Raw genomic sequence first — 18347 nt, forward strand, 5'->3', positions numbered from 1 at the left:
GAGCGCCGCCACGCTCCCAAGCGGTGCACTGTAGCAGTGCGCCACCGGGCCGGCCCTGTATCTTTACTTTTAATCAAGAAAAACAAAGGTACCCAAGGGACTTCCGCTTATATCCCATTGGCCCGACTCCTCTCATATTGCTACCTTTCTTTTCTTTTTTTTTTTGTCCTTTTTGAGACCAGCCGCACCGCGCTCAGCCAGTGAGCGCTGTGAACGCACTGGTCATCCCTATATAGGATCCGAACCCGTGGCGGGAGCGCTGCTGTGCTCCCAGCGCAGCACCCTCCCAAGTGCGCCACGGGCTTGGCCCTGCTACCTTTATTTTCAAAGATGATGAAGCATGTATCCTGCCTTTGACTGGGCACATGGCTGTTCCAATCAGAGTCACAATTTTGTTATCAGGAATGAAGGGCAGAGTGGATATTAAGTAGATAATTTATAGTGTCTGTCACACCTCTTATCCCAGGTTGAATAATATACCATATAATGAGAGGCTAATAAAGATAAAACAAAAAGAAGATATCAGGTCAAAATTGGTTGCTTTGGGGCCGGCCCGGTGGCGCACTGGATAAGTGCGCCGCTTGGGAAGCGTGGCGGCGCTCCCGCCCGAGGGTTCGGATCCCACATACAGACCGGTTCCCGCTCACTGGCTGAGCGAGGTGCGGGGGCAACACCGAGGGTTGCAATCCCGTTGCCGGTCCCCGGTCCGGTACGGGGGCAACACTGAGGGTTGCGATCCGTTGCCGGACACGGAGAAAGACAAAAAAAAAAAAAAAAAAAAATTGGTTGCTTTGGCTACAGTGCCAATGATAGCAAAGTTTGTAATTAGCGCTGGTGTAGGTTCTCTCACAAGTCCTGAAATCTCTTCACAAAAAAGTATATGTATGTGTTGGTTGGGATACAGAGGCATCAGTGGAGGAGAGGGGACAGGTATTGCTACTAGATGTGCTGGGAGGCAGTAAATGGAGAGGAAGAGAGAGTGGATGTTAGAGGACAGAGGAAGGAATCACACTTATTGAGCATCTGTGTGCTGGGCTTAAGAGCCTCTTATGCTCATTATTCATTTAAACCTTATAATAATGCTGTCAGATAGGAGTTATATTTTTCCATTTTACAAAAGAGAAAGCTGAGTCCCTGGGAGGTTAAATAACTTGTCTAAGACCTACTCACTTAGGAAGAAGTCAGGTTAGAAATTCTACCCAGGACTGTCTGGTCCCCAAGCATCTGCTCTTTCCACTGTATCAGAATATTAATCATTTAATACATGCTCTCTTTTTTTGCCAAATAGATGACTTGTTACAGACCATTCAGAGTACTTCTGGATTAGCTGTTACTCTTTTCATTAAGACTATGTTTCATCCATCTGAAAAGATTCCTGATTTGGTGAGTGCATCTCCTTCTTAGGATTGCGCTTTATTGAGAGTTAAACATATGTTTTAAAAATATTTTTAAAGAAGTAGATTAAAAAAAATTTTATTTTTGCATAGTATAGATCTTTCTAATGACCTTTTTCTCTTATAGTAAGAGGCAATTCCAAGAATTCAGGTAAAGCCAAAAAGGAAAAAAAAAAAGACAATAACAGTCACCTATAAATCCATCTCATGAAGATAATCACTATCAACATATTTGGTGTCTATACTTCTAGTCTTTTCTTGTGCTCTTTGTTCAGTTTCATCTCTTACTAGTATCACAAATGATATTTGTGATATTAAAATTGTGTAGAGATTAATGTATAGATGTATACACAGTAGTTTCTGATAAATATGTTCCTTATGTTAAGAATAACCCAAATCACGTACAAGGGCTCTTTAAAAAGTTTCTGGGGGGGCCGGCCCGGTGGCGCACTGGAGAGTGTGCCGCTTGGGAGTGTGGCGGCGCTCCCGCCGAGGGTTCGGATCCCATGTGGAGACCGGTTCCCGCTCACTGGCTGAGCGTGGTGCAGGCGCAACACTGAGGGTTGTGATCCTGTTGCCGGTCCCTGGTACGGGCGTGACACCGAGGGTTGCGATCCCGTTACCGGTCAGTAAAAAAGACAAAAAAGGAAAAAAAAAAAAAAGTTTCTGGGGGCCGGCCTGTGGCTCACTCGGGAGAGTGCGGTGCTGATAACACCAAGGCCACGGGTTCAGATCCCATATAGGGATGGCCGGTTCGCTCACTGGGTGAGCGTGTTGCTAACAACACCAAGTCAAGGGCTAAGATCCCCTTACTGGTCATCTTTTAAAAAAAAAAAAAAAAAAGTTTCTGGAAAGATTCATATTATCTTTTAATTCTGTTTTTCCATGAACTTTTGAAGTACCCTCGTAATTTAGACAGGAAGCATGCTAGTGTCAATTATTCAGCGAATTCGATCTGTACAGAAAGTTTAATTTGATAATTTAAGTCATAATCCTTACTACTTGCATTATTTTCCCCCTTACTGTATTATCTAGAAGTTTTATCTTTTTTTCCTGAGCTTATGCAAAATGTATGTACACTATTCTATGAGGTCACATAAAGTAATTATCATTCAATAAAATTGAAAATATTACTCAAATCAACTCTAAAAAGCATTAAACTCATCCACCTGCAGGTGGCGATGTGTTGTGCTTTACCAGTACATTCAAACTACAAAAGGATTTATGTACTTAGATTTAATTTTCTTTCCTTTCAATATTAATATAATAATGTCAACGTTTGTGACTGTTTTACCTTTATGTTTAGTTTTTTTCCTAGGATGTTTCAGGGGAAAGAGATTTTTGGATTTGTGTTTTGAAATCTCTGAAGTTTTAAAAGCTTTATGCATATTAGCTCTGTTGTATTTTTCCAGATTAGCAGTTTGCTTCTTCGTTCAGTGGAGTGCACCAGCATCCCTGGGTGGTTTATGAACAGCTGCAGGAACCTTTGTTGTGCTGATGTCTCTAGGTCAGCTCTCTTATTCCTGTGTCAGGGGACACTTGCCATGTTGGACTGGCAGAATGGAAGCATGGGCCTGAGTGGGGAGGCCCTGCTCTTGGATATAGCACATGTATTGTTCACCTTGAGTTCACAGTGAGTTTTGATGCTATTGTCTCATATTTTGTTTTGCTTTTAAGATATTTCAGAGATGCAACTGAGCCAGCATACTTGTAATTCAATGAGAAGTAGACAGGATAAGTTCTAAATTAAAAGAACATATATGTAGGGAGTGAAGTGAAAGAGAAGATAGGATGATGGGAGAGAGAGTTACAGAATTTATTGCTGCAGGTTAACCTGTAATGAACATTTCTAAAATTAATTTTAACATTCAGTGTTTATGCTAGCGTTTTTTAAAACTATAAACATTTCTATTTGTATACTGCATTAGAATTTATGAAGAACTTCAATGTAGGTAGTCTAATGTGATTCTCACAGTTCTGATACGATAAGAAGTCTAATTTGATGCATGGGTAAAGTGAACCTTAGAAAAGTAAATGCTTACTTAAAAGCATATTGCTAATAAGAACCTGAGCCAGGACCTATAACAAGTGTTCTGACTTCATGGGGCTATATTTTGCGTATTTGGTGATTTTGCCATCATAGCTGAAAGTGATCATGAGTTTAAAATGTCAGAACATAGATACAGCTTGAAAGTAATGAGCTTGGGGATAAAGGAGGAAAACTACAGTGTCCTGTAATAATTTTGTATATGTTGGAGCTATAATTTACATATTTAGTGTAGTTTTTTAAATATATCCACAGAGTTGTACAACGCTTACCATAATCAACTTTAGAATATTTTCATGATCTCAAAAGAAATCCCATTCTCCTTAACCTTCTTGAACCCTAGGCCCTCAGTTTTTTTTATAAAACACCTGTGAAACCATCATCACAATCAAGATGGTGAACACTTCCATCACCCCCAGAAGTTTTCTTGTATTTCTTTTTGGATTATTTTTTATAAGGTGAAAAATATCATGTACAAATTTGAGATCTGTTTTGGCTTTGTGAGTTTTTGTTGTTGAAAATTTAGTAATGATTGAATTTCCTGTTCATTTTTTGTTTTTAATATTTCTTAAGTCTAAATGATTATAAAATGAAATATTTTTTACTAGTCAGTTTATAATAATGTGGTTCATGGCTCGTTTTTCTTCAGGATTAAGGAATCAACGCTGGAAATGTTTCTTTCTAGAATCTTGGCATCTTGGACTACTTTAGCTGTACATCTCCTTGAATCAAGTTCCCCAAACCTGAAGGACAGTCTGAATGGGAATTCAAGTATAGTTGGGAAACTTTTGGAATATGTCTATACCCACTGGGAACATCCATTGGATGCTCTGAGGCACCAAACTAAAAACATATTTAAAAATCTTCTCCAAATGCACCGGCTTACTACAGAAGGAGCAGATTCAGTCACCGATCCTTTCTTTTTAGAATTGACTAAGCGTCTTCTGCAATTGGAATGGCATATTAAAGGGAAGTACACATGCCTTGATTGTTTGGTAGAGTGTCTAGGAATTGAACATATTTTGGCAGTAGATAAAACTATTCCATCTCAAATCTTAGCAGTGATGGGGGACCAGTCATTGGTACCTTATGCAAGTGACCTTTTGGAAACCATGTTTAAAAATCATAAGAGTCATTTGAAATCTCAGACTGTTGATAATACTTGGATTCACAAGTGGCACGAGACTTGGGTTTCTCCTCTCCTTTTTATACTATGTGAAGGAAACCTGGATCAAAAATCTTACGTGATTGATTATTACTTGCCAAAATTATTGAATTATAGCCCTGAAAGTTTAAGGTACATGGTAAACGTTCTTCAGACTTCAATTGATGCCAAAACTGGTAAGAAAAATAAGTTTTTGTTTTAGTAACTTCTAGTTTCAATGCATAAATGTAATTACCTAGGCAGGTGTTGACCATATTAAAATTTAATTATTACCACTTCTATAATTAGTAAAGGAGAACATTAATGATATGTATTTCAATTTGAAATGAATGTTCCTATAAATAGTTGAATGGAGATTTTTTGCTGAAGTCATTTTTATAAGCTAAAAAGTGATTCCAGTTACAAATTATGACAAGGTTTTGATTCATTTTACCAAATTCTCAATTTGTTATTTTGTTGCCAGACTGGAGTTTGTGCGTTTTATATAATTTGCTTATTCAAGTGATAGAGTCAGTAATTAAAAATTGTGTTTGGCAAGGTTAAAGACAGGTAAATTTGCTGTAGCAAGTTTTTGTCTCTGGGGAAGAAAATAAATTTGGAGGCATAATCCAAAACAGCTATCTGTAGTCATTTAGGAGCAAACATCCCATTGAAACTCAGTAAACTTGAAGGAATCAGTGCATTAAAGCATAATTCAGTAATTAATGTGTAAAATGATGATCCTGACTCATTATGTAAATCTTAAAATTATTATTGTCTGTTTAGCAAAGCAAGAATATGGTATCCTACAGCACAATATATAAAAGAAATATTTTCAACTAAAATGTTAAAAACTTTCAGTATTTCAAAGGTAACCATGAGGTAGCAGGAAAATTTGATTCCTGTACACAAAAGTAAGCCATGATAAGCCATAATTGTTCTTGCTTTTTTGAGAAGCCACCTAAAATTCAGGATTCATGAATCTGTTATGAAGTAAGGTCGTCTTTACGTTTATATCAAGGTGCTCTGTGACTCAGAACTCCCTGCCCCCTCAGTAATGGCTGATGAAACGATCAGGTTCTTTGTTATCCTCCTTTTGTCTTCTCTACTAGGGAAACAGTAACTCCAAAATATGCAGAGAGGTTCAATGCTTATTTTTAGAGAAATAATAGTCTTTGGTCACTGAAGTGTTTTTCCTGTTCTTGGCTGAAAGTCATTTTAGTTTTTATATTGTTTTCATTATTTCTCCACCTGATTTTTCTCCCGATTCACTCCTGGTTTGTTTTCTAAGTGTCAAGGAAAAAGTAAAAATATTAACAAAGAAATTGTGGTTTCTGTATTTTAATAATAAGATAATTGTATTGATTGAATTTATTGACACGAGAACAATTAAGTCATTTACGATAACGATCATTTTAGAATAGGAACTTTAATTCGTGTTAGAATTTAGTTTAAAATGTTATTTTTATTTCTTGAAATATAATGTTAATTGGAAACATGAAAATTGGCAACTGAAAATTTTAGTAGTCATTACATAGCACAATACTGGTCTTTCTTATTGTGTGTTCAGGACAAGAACAATCATTTCTATCCTTAGAGTCTTGTAATAGCAGAGGGGCTCTGGGAGCTTTGATGGCATGTCTACGAATAGCTAGAGCTCGCGGACATCTTCAGTCTGCAGCTGATACCTGGGAAAACCTTGTGTCTAGTGCAAGAATAAAGCAAGGCTTAATTCATCAGCACTGCCAGGTAAGTAAATAAAATAACTGGGAACTTGTAATGCAGTAGATCTCTGATTCTTTTCTTCATTTAGCAGTCCCATATAGAGGCCCCTACATTGTGCCCAGCAATATTTTAGGGTGTTCATAAAGAGGATGACTAGAAAGTAAAAAGTGTTGACCTTGTACTCAGGCTACTTAAAGTTTAGTTGAGGGATAAGAAAACTTGCATAAAACAACTGGGAACTCTTAGAAGACATTACAGATACAAGTGAGCCCTTATGCATAAGGACTTGCTTGGGAGGCTCAGAAAAGACAGATCAGAGTATGTGGTGGTTAATTAGGAGAGTGTTAGATGTGATTAGAGGAGAGGAGGCATTACAGCAGCACACAAAATGGAAAGACACCTAAACAAGGTCTGGAGGGTGATTAAGGACATTGTTAGGAGTGGAGTGTTTTTTCCATTTTATGGAAGATTCCAACACTAGGCTGGAGAAAGACTTCATTGGTCACACTGAGCCACTCTGTCTTCAGCAAGGAAGTGGCATTAATGGAAACACAAGTTTCCATAGTGGGAGCAAAAAGGAACCAGGAGACCAGTTAGAAGTGCATGGCAGTAATCTGAAAGAGAAGTGACAAGGTAAAGTGGTCACTGAGAAAAAAGAAAAAAGAGGAATGAAACTGAACATTACCGTGGAATGAGTCTTTTGACGGTTTTTATAAATCTCCTATCTACACGTTTAATAAAATAGTTTTATAGGAAATAACCACAGGATCTTTGGGATTTAGGCAACCTTTCTGAGGTACTAAAGTTGAACTGAAGTTTACTTTTTTTCCCCCTCTGGTAGCCTCATAAATAATTAAACATTTCATGTGGTTTAGGCTTTGCGTATTTTGTTGGAAAATTGACATTTTATTGCTTGATGTATTTTAGGTACGGATAGATACATTAGGCTTGATTTGTGAAAGTAATCGAAGCACAGAAATTGTTTCCACAGAAGAAATGCAGTGGATTCAGTTCTTTATCACATACAATCTTAACAGCCAGTCTCCAGGAGTGCGGCAACAGATTTGTTCTCTTCTTAAAAAGGTAGAATTTCCCATCAGAACGTATAAGAAAATAGTGAACTTTGCTCTGGAAATAGTTTTTAAAAAGAGCGCAGATGTTGAGAGTGTGTGGGAATGGTCATGGAATTGGGCTACCACATCTCTTCATGGCCCTTCTGTGCCCTGTTCTATGATTCCATAAATTTGGGATTAAATCCAGAGTGAAAAGTCCTCTCAGTTTGGTGTAGTAAAGCAACCTCGAGCTCTTGTTTTGAAATGAAAAAGTCTAGTGCTGGAGTTCTCAGGATATAAGGTGGTTTTGAGAAAACTGAGGTAACAGGAGAAAGGATGCCCTTGCATTTTTATGGTTTCTTTAAGCTCCTCATGAAATGGACATTATTAAATAATCCAACTTGAATTAATCACACAACACATTTATGGGGGTGAAGAATTGGTAGAGTATAGAAATGAGTATATCATCTTCAAGTTCATGCTCATTTAAAGGAAATAGGAGAACTGTGTGGTTTCATGACCATATTCTGGTTTGCGGTAATACTTTGTTTTTAGTTTAAAAATGTTAATTTTCTGTCAGAAAGAAACATATAAATATTAAGAGTTTAAAAACCGGTATTCTCCTTGCCTGAAGTTTTATTCTAAAGAATTTTGTCTTTCAAACTGATATTTAAGTTTGTGTGACTCACATATGCTTTTCTTTATCTCAAAAGTTGTTTTGTAGGATACAGGAAAGTTCTCAGGTACTTTATAAATTGGAGCAGAGTAAATCTAAACATGAACCAGAGAGTGAGTTAACCAAACAGCACCCTTGTGTTTCTTTACAGCAATATAAGGTAGGTATATATTTCTAGACATCCAAATTTTTAAGAGACCTAAAACAATTATGAATTAGCATTAAATGGAAATAAATGGAAACTTCTTCGTGCATTTGTTTGTCTTTTTCACTTCAAGTTGGGTGTTACATATTCCTTCTGGTGCTTTGGCATTCCACTTGAGGTAGTCTGTGTTGTGGAACCAGTGGTGCACTTGAGGACTGTTACAGAATGACATTAGTGGGCTAACCTCAATAACTTACAGCTTATGTGGGCCATACGAATTTAGTACTTTAACAAAAAGGTAATTGCTAGCCCTGAACTCCTCCACCCTCCACAAGGTAGAAGAATCTGCTGTAGCTGGGTCTGCTTCTTCTTGAGGCTGATATGACTTACATGGTCCAGCTATGGAGGGAAATTCCTGTCTACTGCACTTTGGAGTGACTTGAAGAGTAGGGCTTGGTTTCAGGGCACTGTGTTAAACGGATGGATGGAGCACCCACGTAAAGCAGCTCCAGTGTGGACCAGGGCTCTCCCTGACAGTCTTCATTTTTTTTTCAGCAGAACGGAATAGATTTTCAGTGGTTTCTTACCCTAAATCTGACACATCCTTATTTTCTCCTAAGGCCTAGATAGAAGACAGAGCTCATCAATTTTATTTTATTTAGGCAAACAGGTATAATAAATTAATAATACATTTGAACTATGACATACTCACCATCTACCATAAACATTAGTATGGATGGCCTTGGTTTTTAATTTTGTGTTTAGAAGGTAAAAAACCTTCTGAAGAATATTATTGTGCAGAGCTTTTAAAAATCCCAACAAGGAAGATTTGAAGGTGACAAGCTGAACTTTAAAGACATAAGTTTAGTCCCGATTCTGCCACTTACTAAATTTGGCTGACTTAAGAGTCTCCTCAACCGTAAGTGGTATTAGTAACCTCTCTCAAAAGGTCGATTTTGAGGATTAATTGAGAAAGTTCTTTGTAAACTATGAATCACTCTCAAAAACCTCACTGGGAGTCATTAAAAGTGACTAGAATATGTATTGAGTCTCTGTTGTGTGTGGGAGTTATTTTTTAGCCTCTCTTAGATCATTGCTAGATTTAAGAAAACACATTTCTTTTGCTTCTTTTTGGAAGGGGTAAAATGATGTTTGTCAAATCTCAATTAGGTATTTAGAAACACAAAAACTGCTTTGTAGATTGAGATTCTGAATTTTCATGTGTGCATGTTTTCTTGGTTTGTGCTTATAGAAATTTTTTGAAAATTAGTCCTTAGAGTCTTAATCTGAGTCAGTCTCATGGTTGTAATATTTTCTGACTGGTAGTCACCTGTGGCTTTTAGAAGTTGTGACCTTCACATTGTGTTATTGTCATTGTTCTGACAGTGGGTATCATGCACAGCATGTGGTAGGTTCAGTGCCAATCAACAGACTAAATGCTGGGGGAGAAGAGGAGGCTGTTAGTTTAAAAAGATGTCTTCCAGTCTAGTGGAGATTATTTCATACCTAAATAACTAATATTAGTAACTAGAGTACTTTTAAATTCATTAAATGCTTTATATCCATGTTCTCATCTTTAATAAAAGGCTGTGGAGTAAGCATTATTATCTTCACTTAACAAGTGAGAAAACTGAAGCTTATTAAATTCAGTAACCTGCCCAAGGTCCCTTAGCTAGTAAGTGGTCGAGCCAGGACTCAATTCCAAATCTGCTCTTGACTCCAAAATCTTAGTAGTCTTTTCCTTAGTTATAGCTTAAGAGAAGGCTTGTAGGTAAGAAAGTACAGGGAGAATTTGGGGAATGGTGAATTCACTGGTGTTTATGACATAAAAGATACTTGGGAGAATGGAGGAGTTGAGTAATGGGGAGTGAATCTAGAGAATTAAATTGAGAGTGGATAGCAGACAGTTTTCAATGCTAGGCCAAGGTATTTGGAAGCTTCACTGGGAGCCATTAAAAGTCACTAGAGCATATATCTAGCTCCTACTGTGTATAGGATACTGTGCTCAGCACTAGGGATCCAGACATACGAATGTGGTCCCTGCCTCCATTGTGGTTACAGTCAGATGGGGGAAAGAAGAACTATTTCTAAAAATATTAAATGACAATTAATTAGGATAGGATAATTCATAAAGCTTGTTGTGCTTTAATGTGAATATATTAAAACTATATAATTAAAACTAGCTTATATGATTAAAACTAATCTAACTAGAATAGTTTTTAGTAATTGCCCTATTCCTTTGAAGCTCAATAGAATTAATAAACTGATAAACTCTTAGGGCTTGTGGAGGCCCCAAAGTTGCATGTCCTTCACTGGAGAAATAAGTGCAGATATCTTGTGTAGAGTCAGTTGGGACTAAGGCTGCCTATATGCTGCTCTGGATGTAGCAGTAACAAGATACTTAAGAATTACACCTTTTCCTTGGAATTTTTCTTTGTCTGGCACACAAATTGTCTTTTTTTTTTTTTTTTTTAATTAGAGGAAGAAGACTATCCTGGACAAAATATTTCTCACTTTTCTTTTTTTTAACATTGCATTTTGTTAGAAGTTTTCATTATTTCAAATCATTTGTGTAAACAGAATGGTAGCTCAGGAGTCTTAAAGGGGCAGGTAGAAGACAATGTAAAAGGGGCAGGTAGAATACAATGGAATAGTTGGATCTTTATATGAATTATGTCATTATAACCAACTTATCAAATAGGGTATATGATATTTTTTTGAAATATATACAAAAAAGTATATATACCTTTATTGCCTAGGTACCTCTGATGAGGAAAATCAGTGTCCATACAGCTCTGGCACAAATCGGGGCTGAATGGATCTTGTTTTCACCAAAAATATGTTTTTTCTTATCTGGGCTATAATAGGAATTATACTTCTTGTTGACTCTGTAAAGACAGGATTCATTAAAGTTATGATATAGCTTATGGTTAAAGGTGTCAAGCTAAATTATCAAGTGAAGTGAGTAGCCAGTATTGTTTTAAAAAATTTTTACCCTCAGTTAAAAACAAGCAAAAACACCCACTCTTGATACTCTGAAGATAACCTATTGTGACTCAATTATACTTATTGTAATATTGTTTTTTAGAATTTCATGTCATCTGTTTGCAGCAGTCTTTTTGAAGCATTGTTTCCTGGATCTTCCTACCCAACTAGATTTTCAGCTTTAACCATTTTAAACTCAATAGCTGACATTTTTCCTGTCCTAGAGGGTAAGTTTTCAGTAATGTTTGGGGAAAGTCTTTTTTTTCTTTCGAAATACATACTTGTTTCAACATTTTGCTTTCCTTGAAGTTTCAGTTTTGTTGTCTTTTCTTTATGGGAGGTTTTATTCTTACTATATAATTCTTATTTGTACATAATTAAACTCTCCAGAAAAGAAGAGAAGGTAGAGAAACTGTCTCCTTCTTCACTGATCACTATTTGACCACCCGAAAGTACAGTTTTCATGGATTATGCTTATTATGGGCAGAATTCCTGCTCTCACCTCCCTAATTTGTTTGTTGCTATTTTAAGATAGTGCTCATCTGTTCTTTAAATTTTAAAAATTGAAATAATAGTAGTCTATCTTATATTTAATATTCCTCAGTGAGTCTTTGTGGTTAAAATGTGGTTTCCTTTACATGCGATCTGTTTCATGAGCCTCATTCTGGTTTCAGAAAGATAATATGAAGATGTCATTTCCAGGCACTCTTGTTTAATGATACTCTTTGTTTTCCTTCTTTGGGGTACTTGAGGATGAACATTTAACTTCCCTCTTTGAGTTTTATTTTATTTTATTTTTCCTTCAAGAAATGGTTCTTTTTATCCCCATACATAAGTGTATGTGTGTTTTACACTTGATCTTAGACAAAAGGCTGAGGAGTGTTGAGTGTGTGTGTCTTCATGTGGATTTCTTGCTTGTGTTCAGTCTTCATTGACTGTGTCAAATAGGAAAATATCCTGTTCAGCTACTCCTTCACAAGAATGGCCAAAGGACCAGAGAGCTTTAGACTGTAGTTGGATTCTTTTTTATTTTAAATTTTTAGGCAAAGTATATTTTGGTGGCAGAGGGAATATTTAGTTGCTCTTAATGAAGGCTTGCTGCATTTGAGGAAAATTATTTTTTCAGGTTTTTATTTTGAGAAGATTCAAACACAGGGCAAAGTTTGAAGAGTAGTTCAATAAACAGACATGTACCCTCTGCCTAGATTCTTCAGTTAATATTTTGCCATATTTGCTTTCTTTCTCTCTTTCTGGTTAATTTTATAGCCATAACAAAATGATCATATTCAGAAAGTTTAATGTTGATACAATGTTATTGTTATATAATATATAATTCATGTTCACATTTTGCCATTTGTGGCAACAAATGGCCTTTTATAGAAAAAATTTCTTTCTACAGTCTGGGAACCAGTCTTTGATCACACGTTACATTTCATTGTTATGCCTCTCTTCAGCCTCTGTTAATCTGGAAAGTTTCTTATTTCATGACATTAATATTTTGCAAGAATTTGTCTCAGTTGGGGTTTGTGTCATTGTTTTCTGATGATTTGATTCATGTTATGCATTTTTGGCAGGAATATTGCATAGGTGATGTTTTCTCAGGGCATCATATCTGGGGTACATGATGTTGGCTTGTTTCATTATTCACGATGATAAATTTGACCACCTTATTCAGGGGGGTGTGGCAGGCTGAAAAATGGCCTCCAAGAGGCATTTACACGAAATCCTTAGAACCCATGAATGTGAACTTTAATGGAAAAGGGGTCTTTACTGACATGATTAAGTTAAGGATCTGTGACATAAATGTCATCACAAATGTCCTTATGAGAAAGAGAGAGAGATCTGGCACACAGAAGCACAGGAGAATAACAATGGAGGTAGAGATTGGAGTGATAGGGCTGTAAGCCATGGAAGCTGGGCAGCCATTAGAAGCTGGAAGAGACAGGGAATGGGTTTTCCCTTAGTATCTGTGGAGGGAGTGTGGCCCTGCTGACACCTTGATTTTGGCCTTCTGGCTTCCCAAACTGTGAAAGAATAGATTTCTGTGGTTCTAAGCCACCACGTGGTAATTTATTACAGTCTCTACAGAAAATGAACATAGGGGTATCCATCAGTTTAGGGAATTTCAACGGTACTGCAACTTAACTTAGAAAATTTTTACCAGAGAGTGATTGACTGCTTCTTCTGGCTTCCCAAACTGTGAAAGAATAGATTTCTGTGGTTCTAAGCCACCACGTGGTAATTTATTACAGTTTCTACAGAAAATGAACATAGGGGTATCCATCAGTTTAAGGAATTTCAACGGTACTGCAACTTAACTTAGAAAATTTTTACCAGAGAGTGATTGACTGCTTCATCCATTTAAGAAAAAGTTTTCTGCACATTTAATATACTTATAGCTGTACCTAGGTGTGTGGAAAATAACACTAGGCTAAATTAGACTTGTAATTATTCAGTCAAGAGAATAATTTAATATATTTAAATATACTTTAAAAGTGAAAAACCTGAGTCATCATTCCTAATGAATGAGTCACATATAATTGGGTAGTGACTGATGTCATAGTCATTATGTTAATTAAACAACTGGGAGCTCATTCATGTATAGCAAGCCGTTACTTTTTTTTTTTTTTTTTCCTTTTTTGTCTTTTTTCGTGACCGGCAATGGATCGCAACCCTCAGTGTCGCGCCCGTACCAGACTGGGACCGGCAACGGGATTGCAACCCTTGGTGTTGCGCCCGCACCTCGCTCAGCTAGTGAGTGGCCGGTCTGTATGTGGGATCCAAACCCTCGGCGGGAGCGCCGCCGTGCTCCCAAGCGGCGCACTGTAGCAGGGCGCCACCGGGCCTGCCCGCAAGCCGTTACTTTTAAAGGAGGCTAGAGAGCCATAACCGTGAAGTACAGGATGTTAATTCATCCTTATCTTCGTCTCAAGAACTTTAAAATGGGGATTTTATGTTATTTTACAGAAGGACTGATTTGGGAATAGTCAAATAGTTTCTGCCTTTCCTCCAGTATATCTTAGTCCAAGAAAAGTAAGCCAAATGCATCTTTCTTATGTGGAATCAAATGTCGCAATATTCATGGTGAAAAAGTGTTGGGGTGTTGAGGCCACACACCTCCTCCTGGGTCAGAGAACTAGCCACGACCCCACCCACATACGCATATGTAATCTGTTGAAAACATGCGCCTGGACAGGAGAGATAAAGATGGCTCCTGATGGAAGCCGCCAGGGAGTAGCCAAGGAAAGACATAGTTTAAATTATTGGATAAAAGATATTTCCGCGGGCCGGCCTGGTGGCACACTGCTACAGTGCGCCGCTTGGGAGTGTGGCGGCGCTCCCGCCGAGGGTTCGGATCCCACATACAGACCGGTTCCCGCTCACTGGCTGAGCGAGGTGCGGGCACGATGCCGAGGGTTGCGATCCCGTTGCCGGTCCCGGTTCGGTACGGGCGTGACACTGAGGGTTGCGATCCGTTGCCGGACACGAAAAAAGACAAAAAAAAGATATTTCCGCGCTCGTGCTCACCATGTGATTGCAATAGCAAAGCATTAGAGCAAGATGCGTGTTCACATGACCTTTAAGGTGATAGGCTGAAGTTAGGAAATCCCCTTGCCATATGCTTATAAAAGCAGGTGCTTGTGTGAAAATAAACGGAACTGCTTGATGGAACCCCTGCTGTGTCTGAGTGTCTCTCTGTGGGCTGAATAGGTGGGCAGCATACTCACCTTCCTCCTGGGCTCTCCTGGCCACTAGGGTGGCAGGAGTAATCCTACTGGTTACCTCTCTTGCTCATCCTGTGGTGGGGGGCTAAAAGGGGCTAGTGGGAGGTTTGGGGCCTGCTGCCCCTGAACCCCACAAAAAAGTAGATTCCACAATTAGATTAGAAGGGTTTGTTCAGCACATACTAATTTTGTGCTTATTATATGTCAAGTAGCCAAGGATATGCAGTGTACAAAACAAAGTGCTTCCTCTTTTGGAGCTTACATTTTAGTGAATAGAGACAGACAGTAATTAACAGGTAATGCATAATTTCAAACTGAGATAAGTTCTTTGAAAAAATATTTCATGAAGATAAGGAGGAGACATTGTGTGCCTGGGAGGATAGGGAGTGCTAGCTGTTTCATGCAGAGGTATTGGAGAAAGCTTCAAATTTGAACATAAATCTTGAACAACCAGTAGGACAAAGAAGAAATCATGAAGGAAGTTAGTAAGTACTTTGAGATGAATGAAACTAAAAACACAACATTCCAAAAGTTATGGAATGCAGCAAAAGCAGTGTTCATGGGAAATTTAGAAATGTAAATACCTATATTAAAAGATCTCAAATCAATAAACTAACTTTACTCCTCAAGAAATTAGAAAAGAAGAGCAAACTTAATTGAAAGCCAACAGAAGGAAAGAAATGATAAAGATTAGTATGGAGATAAACGAAGTAGAGAATAGAAAAACAATACAGAGAATCAATGAAACCTGAAAATTTTTTTTTTGAAGATCAACAAAATTGTCAAAATTTTAGCTCAACTGACTAAGAAAAAACAAAGAAGGTGCAAATAACTAAAATCAGAAATGAAAACACGGACATTTCTGACCTGATAGAAACAGGATTATAAGACAATACAGTGAACAATTGTACACCAACAAATTAGATGACCTGCGTGAAATGGACAAGTTGCTAGAAACATTAAAATTACTGATTCAAGAAGAAATAGAAAACTTGAACAAACCTGTAACAAGTAAAGAGACTGAACTAGTAATCAAAAGCCTCCCAGGAAAGAAAAGTTGAAGGCAAGTGACTTCACTGCTAAATTCTACCAAGCATTTAAAGAATTAACACCAAAACTTGTCAGATGTTTTCAGAAAATTGGAAAGGAAAGAACACCTTTTATTTTTTATTTATTTATTTTTTTACTGTTTTTGAGTGGGAAATGACTTTTTTAAAAAAAATTTTATTTTATTTTGTCAATATACAATGTGGTTGATTTTTATGGCCCGTTACCGAAACCTCCCTCCCTCTTCCCTCTCCCCCCTCCCTCCCAACAGTCTCCTTTCTGTTTGCTTGTCCTATCAACTTCAAGGAATTATAATTGTTGTGTCTTCTTCCCTTCCTCCCCTAGGTTGTTTGTGTATTTATTCATTTATTTTTTAGCTCCCACAAATATGTGAGAACATGTGATATTTCTCTTTCTGTGCCTGACTTGTTTCACTTAATATAATTCTCTCTAGGTCCATCCATGTTGCTGCAAATGGCAGTATTTCATTCTTTTTTATCGCAGAGTAGTATTCCATTGTGTAGATATACCACATTTTCTGTATCCACTCATCTAATGATGGACATTTGGGCTGGTTCCAACTCTTAGCTATTGTAAGTAGTGCTGCAGTGAACATTGGAGAACAGGTATATCTTCAACTTGATGATTTCCATTCCTCTGGGTATATTCCCAGCAGCGGGATAGCTGGGTCATATGGTAGATCTATCTGCAATTGTTTGAAGAACCTCCATACCATTTTCCATAGAGGCTGCACCATTTTGCAGCCCCACCAACAATGTATGAGAGTTCCTTTTTCTCCACAACCTCGCCAGCATTTATCATTCATAGTCTTTTGGATATTAGCCAACCTAACTGGGGTGAGATGGTATCTCATTGTGGTTTTGATATGCATTCCACGTATGCTGAGTGATGTTGAGCATTTTTTCATGTGTCTGTTGGCCATTCATATATCTTCCTTTGAGAAATGCCTATTTAGATCTTTTGCCCATTTTTAAATTGGGTTACTTGTTTTTTATTTATAAAGTTGTTTCAGTTCCTTGTATATTCTGGATATTAATCCTTTGTCACATGTATATTTTGCAGATATTTTCTCCCACTCTGTTGATTGTCTTTTAACTCTGTTAATTGTTTCTTTTGCCATGCAGAAGATTTTTAATTTGATATAATCCCATTTGTTTATTTTTCCGTTGGTTGCCCATGCTTTTGGGGTCATTCATGGAGTCTGTGCCCAGTCCTACTTCCTGAAGTGTTTCTCCTCGTTTTTTTGAGAAGTTTTATTGTTTTAGGGTGTATATTTAATTCGTTAATCCATTTTGAGTTGATTTTGGTATATGGTGAAAGGTATGGGTCTAGTTTCATTTTCCTGCATATGGATATCCAGTTATCCCAGCACCATTTGCTGAAGAGGCTGTCCCTTCCCCAGTGTATAGGCTTGGTGCCTTTGTCAAAGATCAGATGGCTGTAGGTGTGTGGGTTGATTTCTGGATTCTCTAGTGGGCTTTTCAGGTCCCCTGCTATTATGGTATTCGTGTCTATTTCCTTCTTTAGGTCCAATAGAGTTTGCTTTATAAATCTGGCTGCTCTGACATTAGGTGCATATATATTTATGATTGTTATGTCTTCTTGATGGGTCAATTCTTTTATCATTATGCAGTGTCCCTCATTATCTCTTTTTATGGTTTTTAGTTTAAAGTCTATTTTATCAGATATGATAATAGCTACTCCAGCTTGTTTTTCTTTTCTGTTTGCATGGTAAATCTTTTTCCATCTTTTCACTCTTCATCTATGTGAGTCTTTATAGGTGAGGTAGGTCTCTTGAAGGCAGCATATAGTTGGGTCCTCCTTTTTAATCCAGTCAGCCAGTCTGTCTCTTTTGATTGTGGAATTTATTCCTTTTACATTGAGTTGTTATTGAAAGGTGTTGATTTACTCCTAGCATTTTATTGAATTTTGTTTGGATGTCTTAAGTATCTTTTGTTCCTTTCTTTTTGATTTACTGTTTGTCTTCTGTATTTGTTGGTTCCTTGGGTTGTCAAAAACTTTGTTTTTCTCTTCATAGTTGCCATTTTTATTTTACTAGTGGGTTTTGATTTTTCTTGAGTTTTTATGGCAGTGGTAGTTATTTTTCAGATACCAAACCCGGTCCTCTCTTGAGAATTTCTTGTAAGGGTGGTTGTGTGGTAGTGAAGTCATGCAGTTTTTGTTGGTCTGAGAAATATACTATTTGCCCTTCATTTCAGAAGGATAGCCTTTTGGGGTAGAGTATTCTTGGCTGGCAATCTATGTCTTTCCTTCTGGAATACCCATGACTCAGATATTTGAGCGCTTCAGGTTGTCTGATATCTCCTTAGATTTTCTTCAATGTTTTTAATTCTTTTTTCTTTTTTTTTGTCTGCCTGTGTTATTT

At 37.4% G+C, this 18347-nt stretch overlaps 1 protein-coding gene across 1 annotated transcript in view; it reads left to right on the forward strand.

Annotated features, from left to right (window-relative positions):
- THADA (thyroid adenoma associated) overlaps positions 1-18347 on the forward strand; it is a 151778-nt gene that overhangs the window by 15300 nt on the left and 118131 nt on the right. Inside the window, exons 8-14 of the mRNA XM_008578920.1 lie at positions 1289-1383; positions 2807-3027; positions 4091-4782; positions 6156-6334; positions 7238-7393; positions 8076-8198; positions 11272-11395. Of these exons, the coding sequence (XP_008577142.1) occupies positions 1289-1383; positions 2807-3027; positions 4091-4782; positions 6156-6334; positions 7238-7393; positions 8076-8198; positions 11272-11395 (1590 nt within the window). The remainder of the gene's footprint in view (positions 1-1288; positions 1384-2806; positions 3028-4090; positions 4783-6155; positions 6335-7237; positions 7394-8075; positions 8199-11271; positions 11396-18347) is intronic.

This window comes from Galeopterus variegatus, unplaced genomic scaffold (genome assembly GCF_000696425.1).
Source record: "Galeopterus variegatus unplaced genomic scaffold, G_variegatus-3.0.2 Scaffold1782, whole genome shotgun sequence".
Classification (NCBI taxonomy): Eukaryota; Metazoa; Chordata; class Mammalia; order Dermoptera; family Cynocephalidae; genus Galeopterus; species Galeopterus variegatus.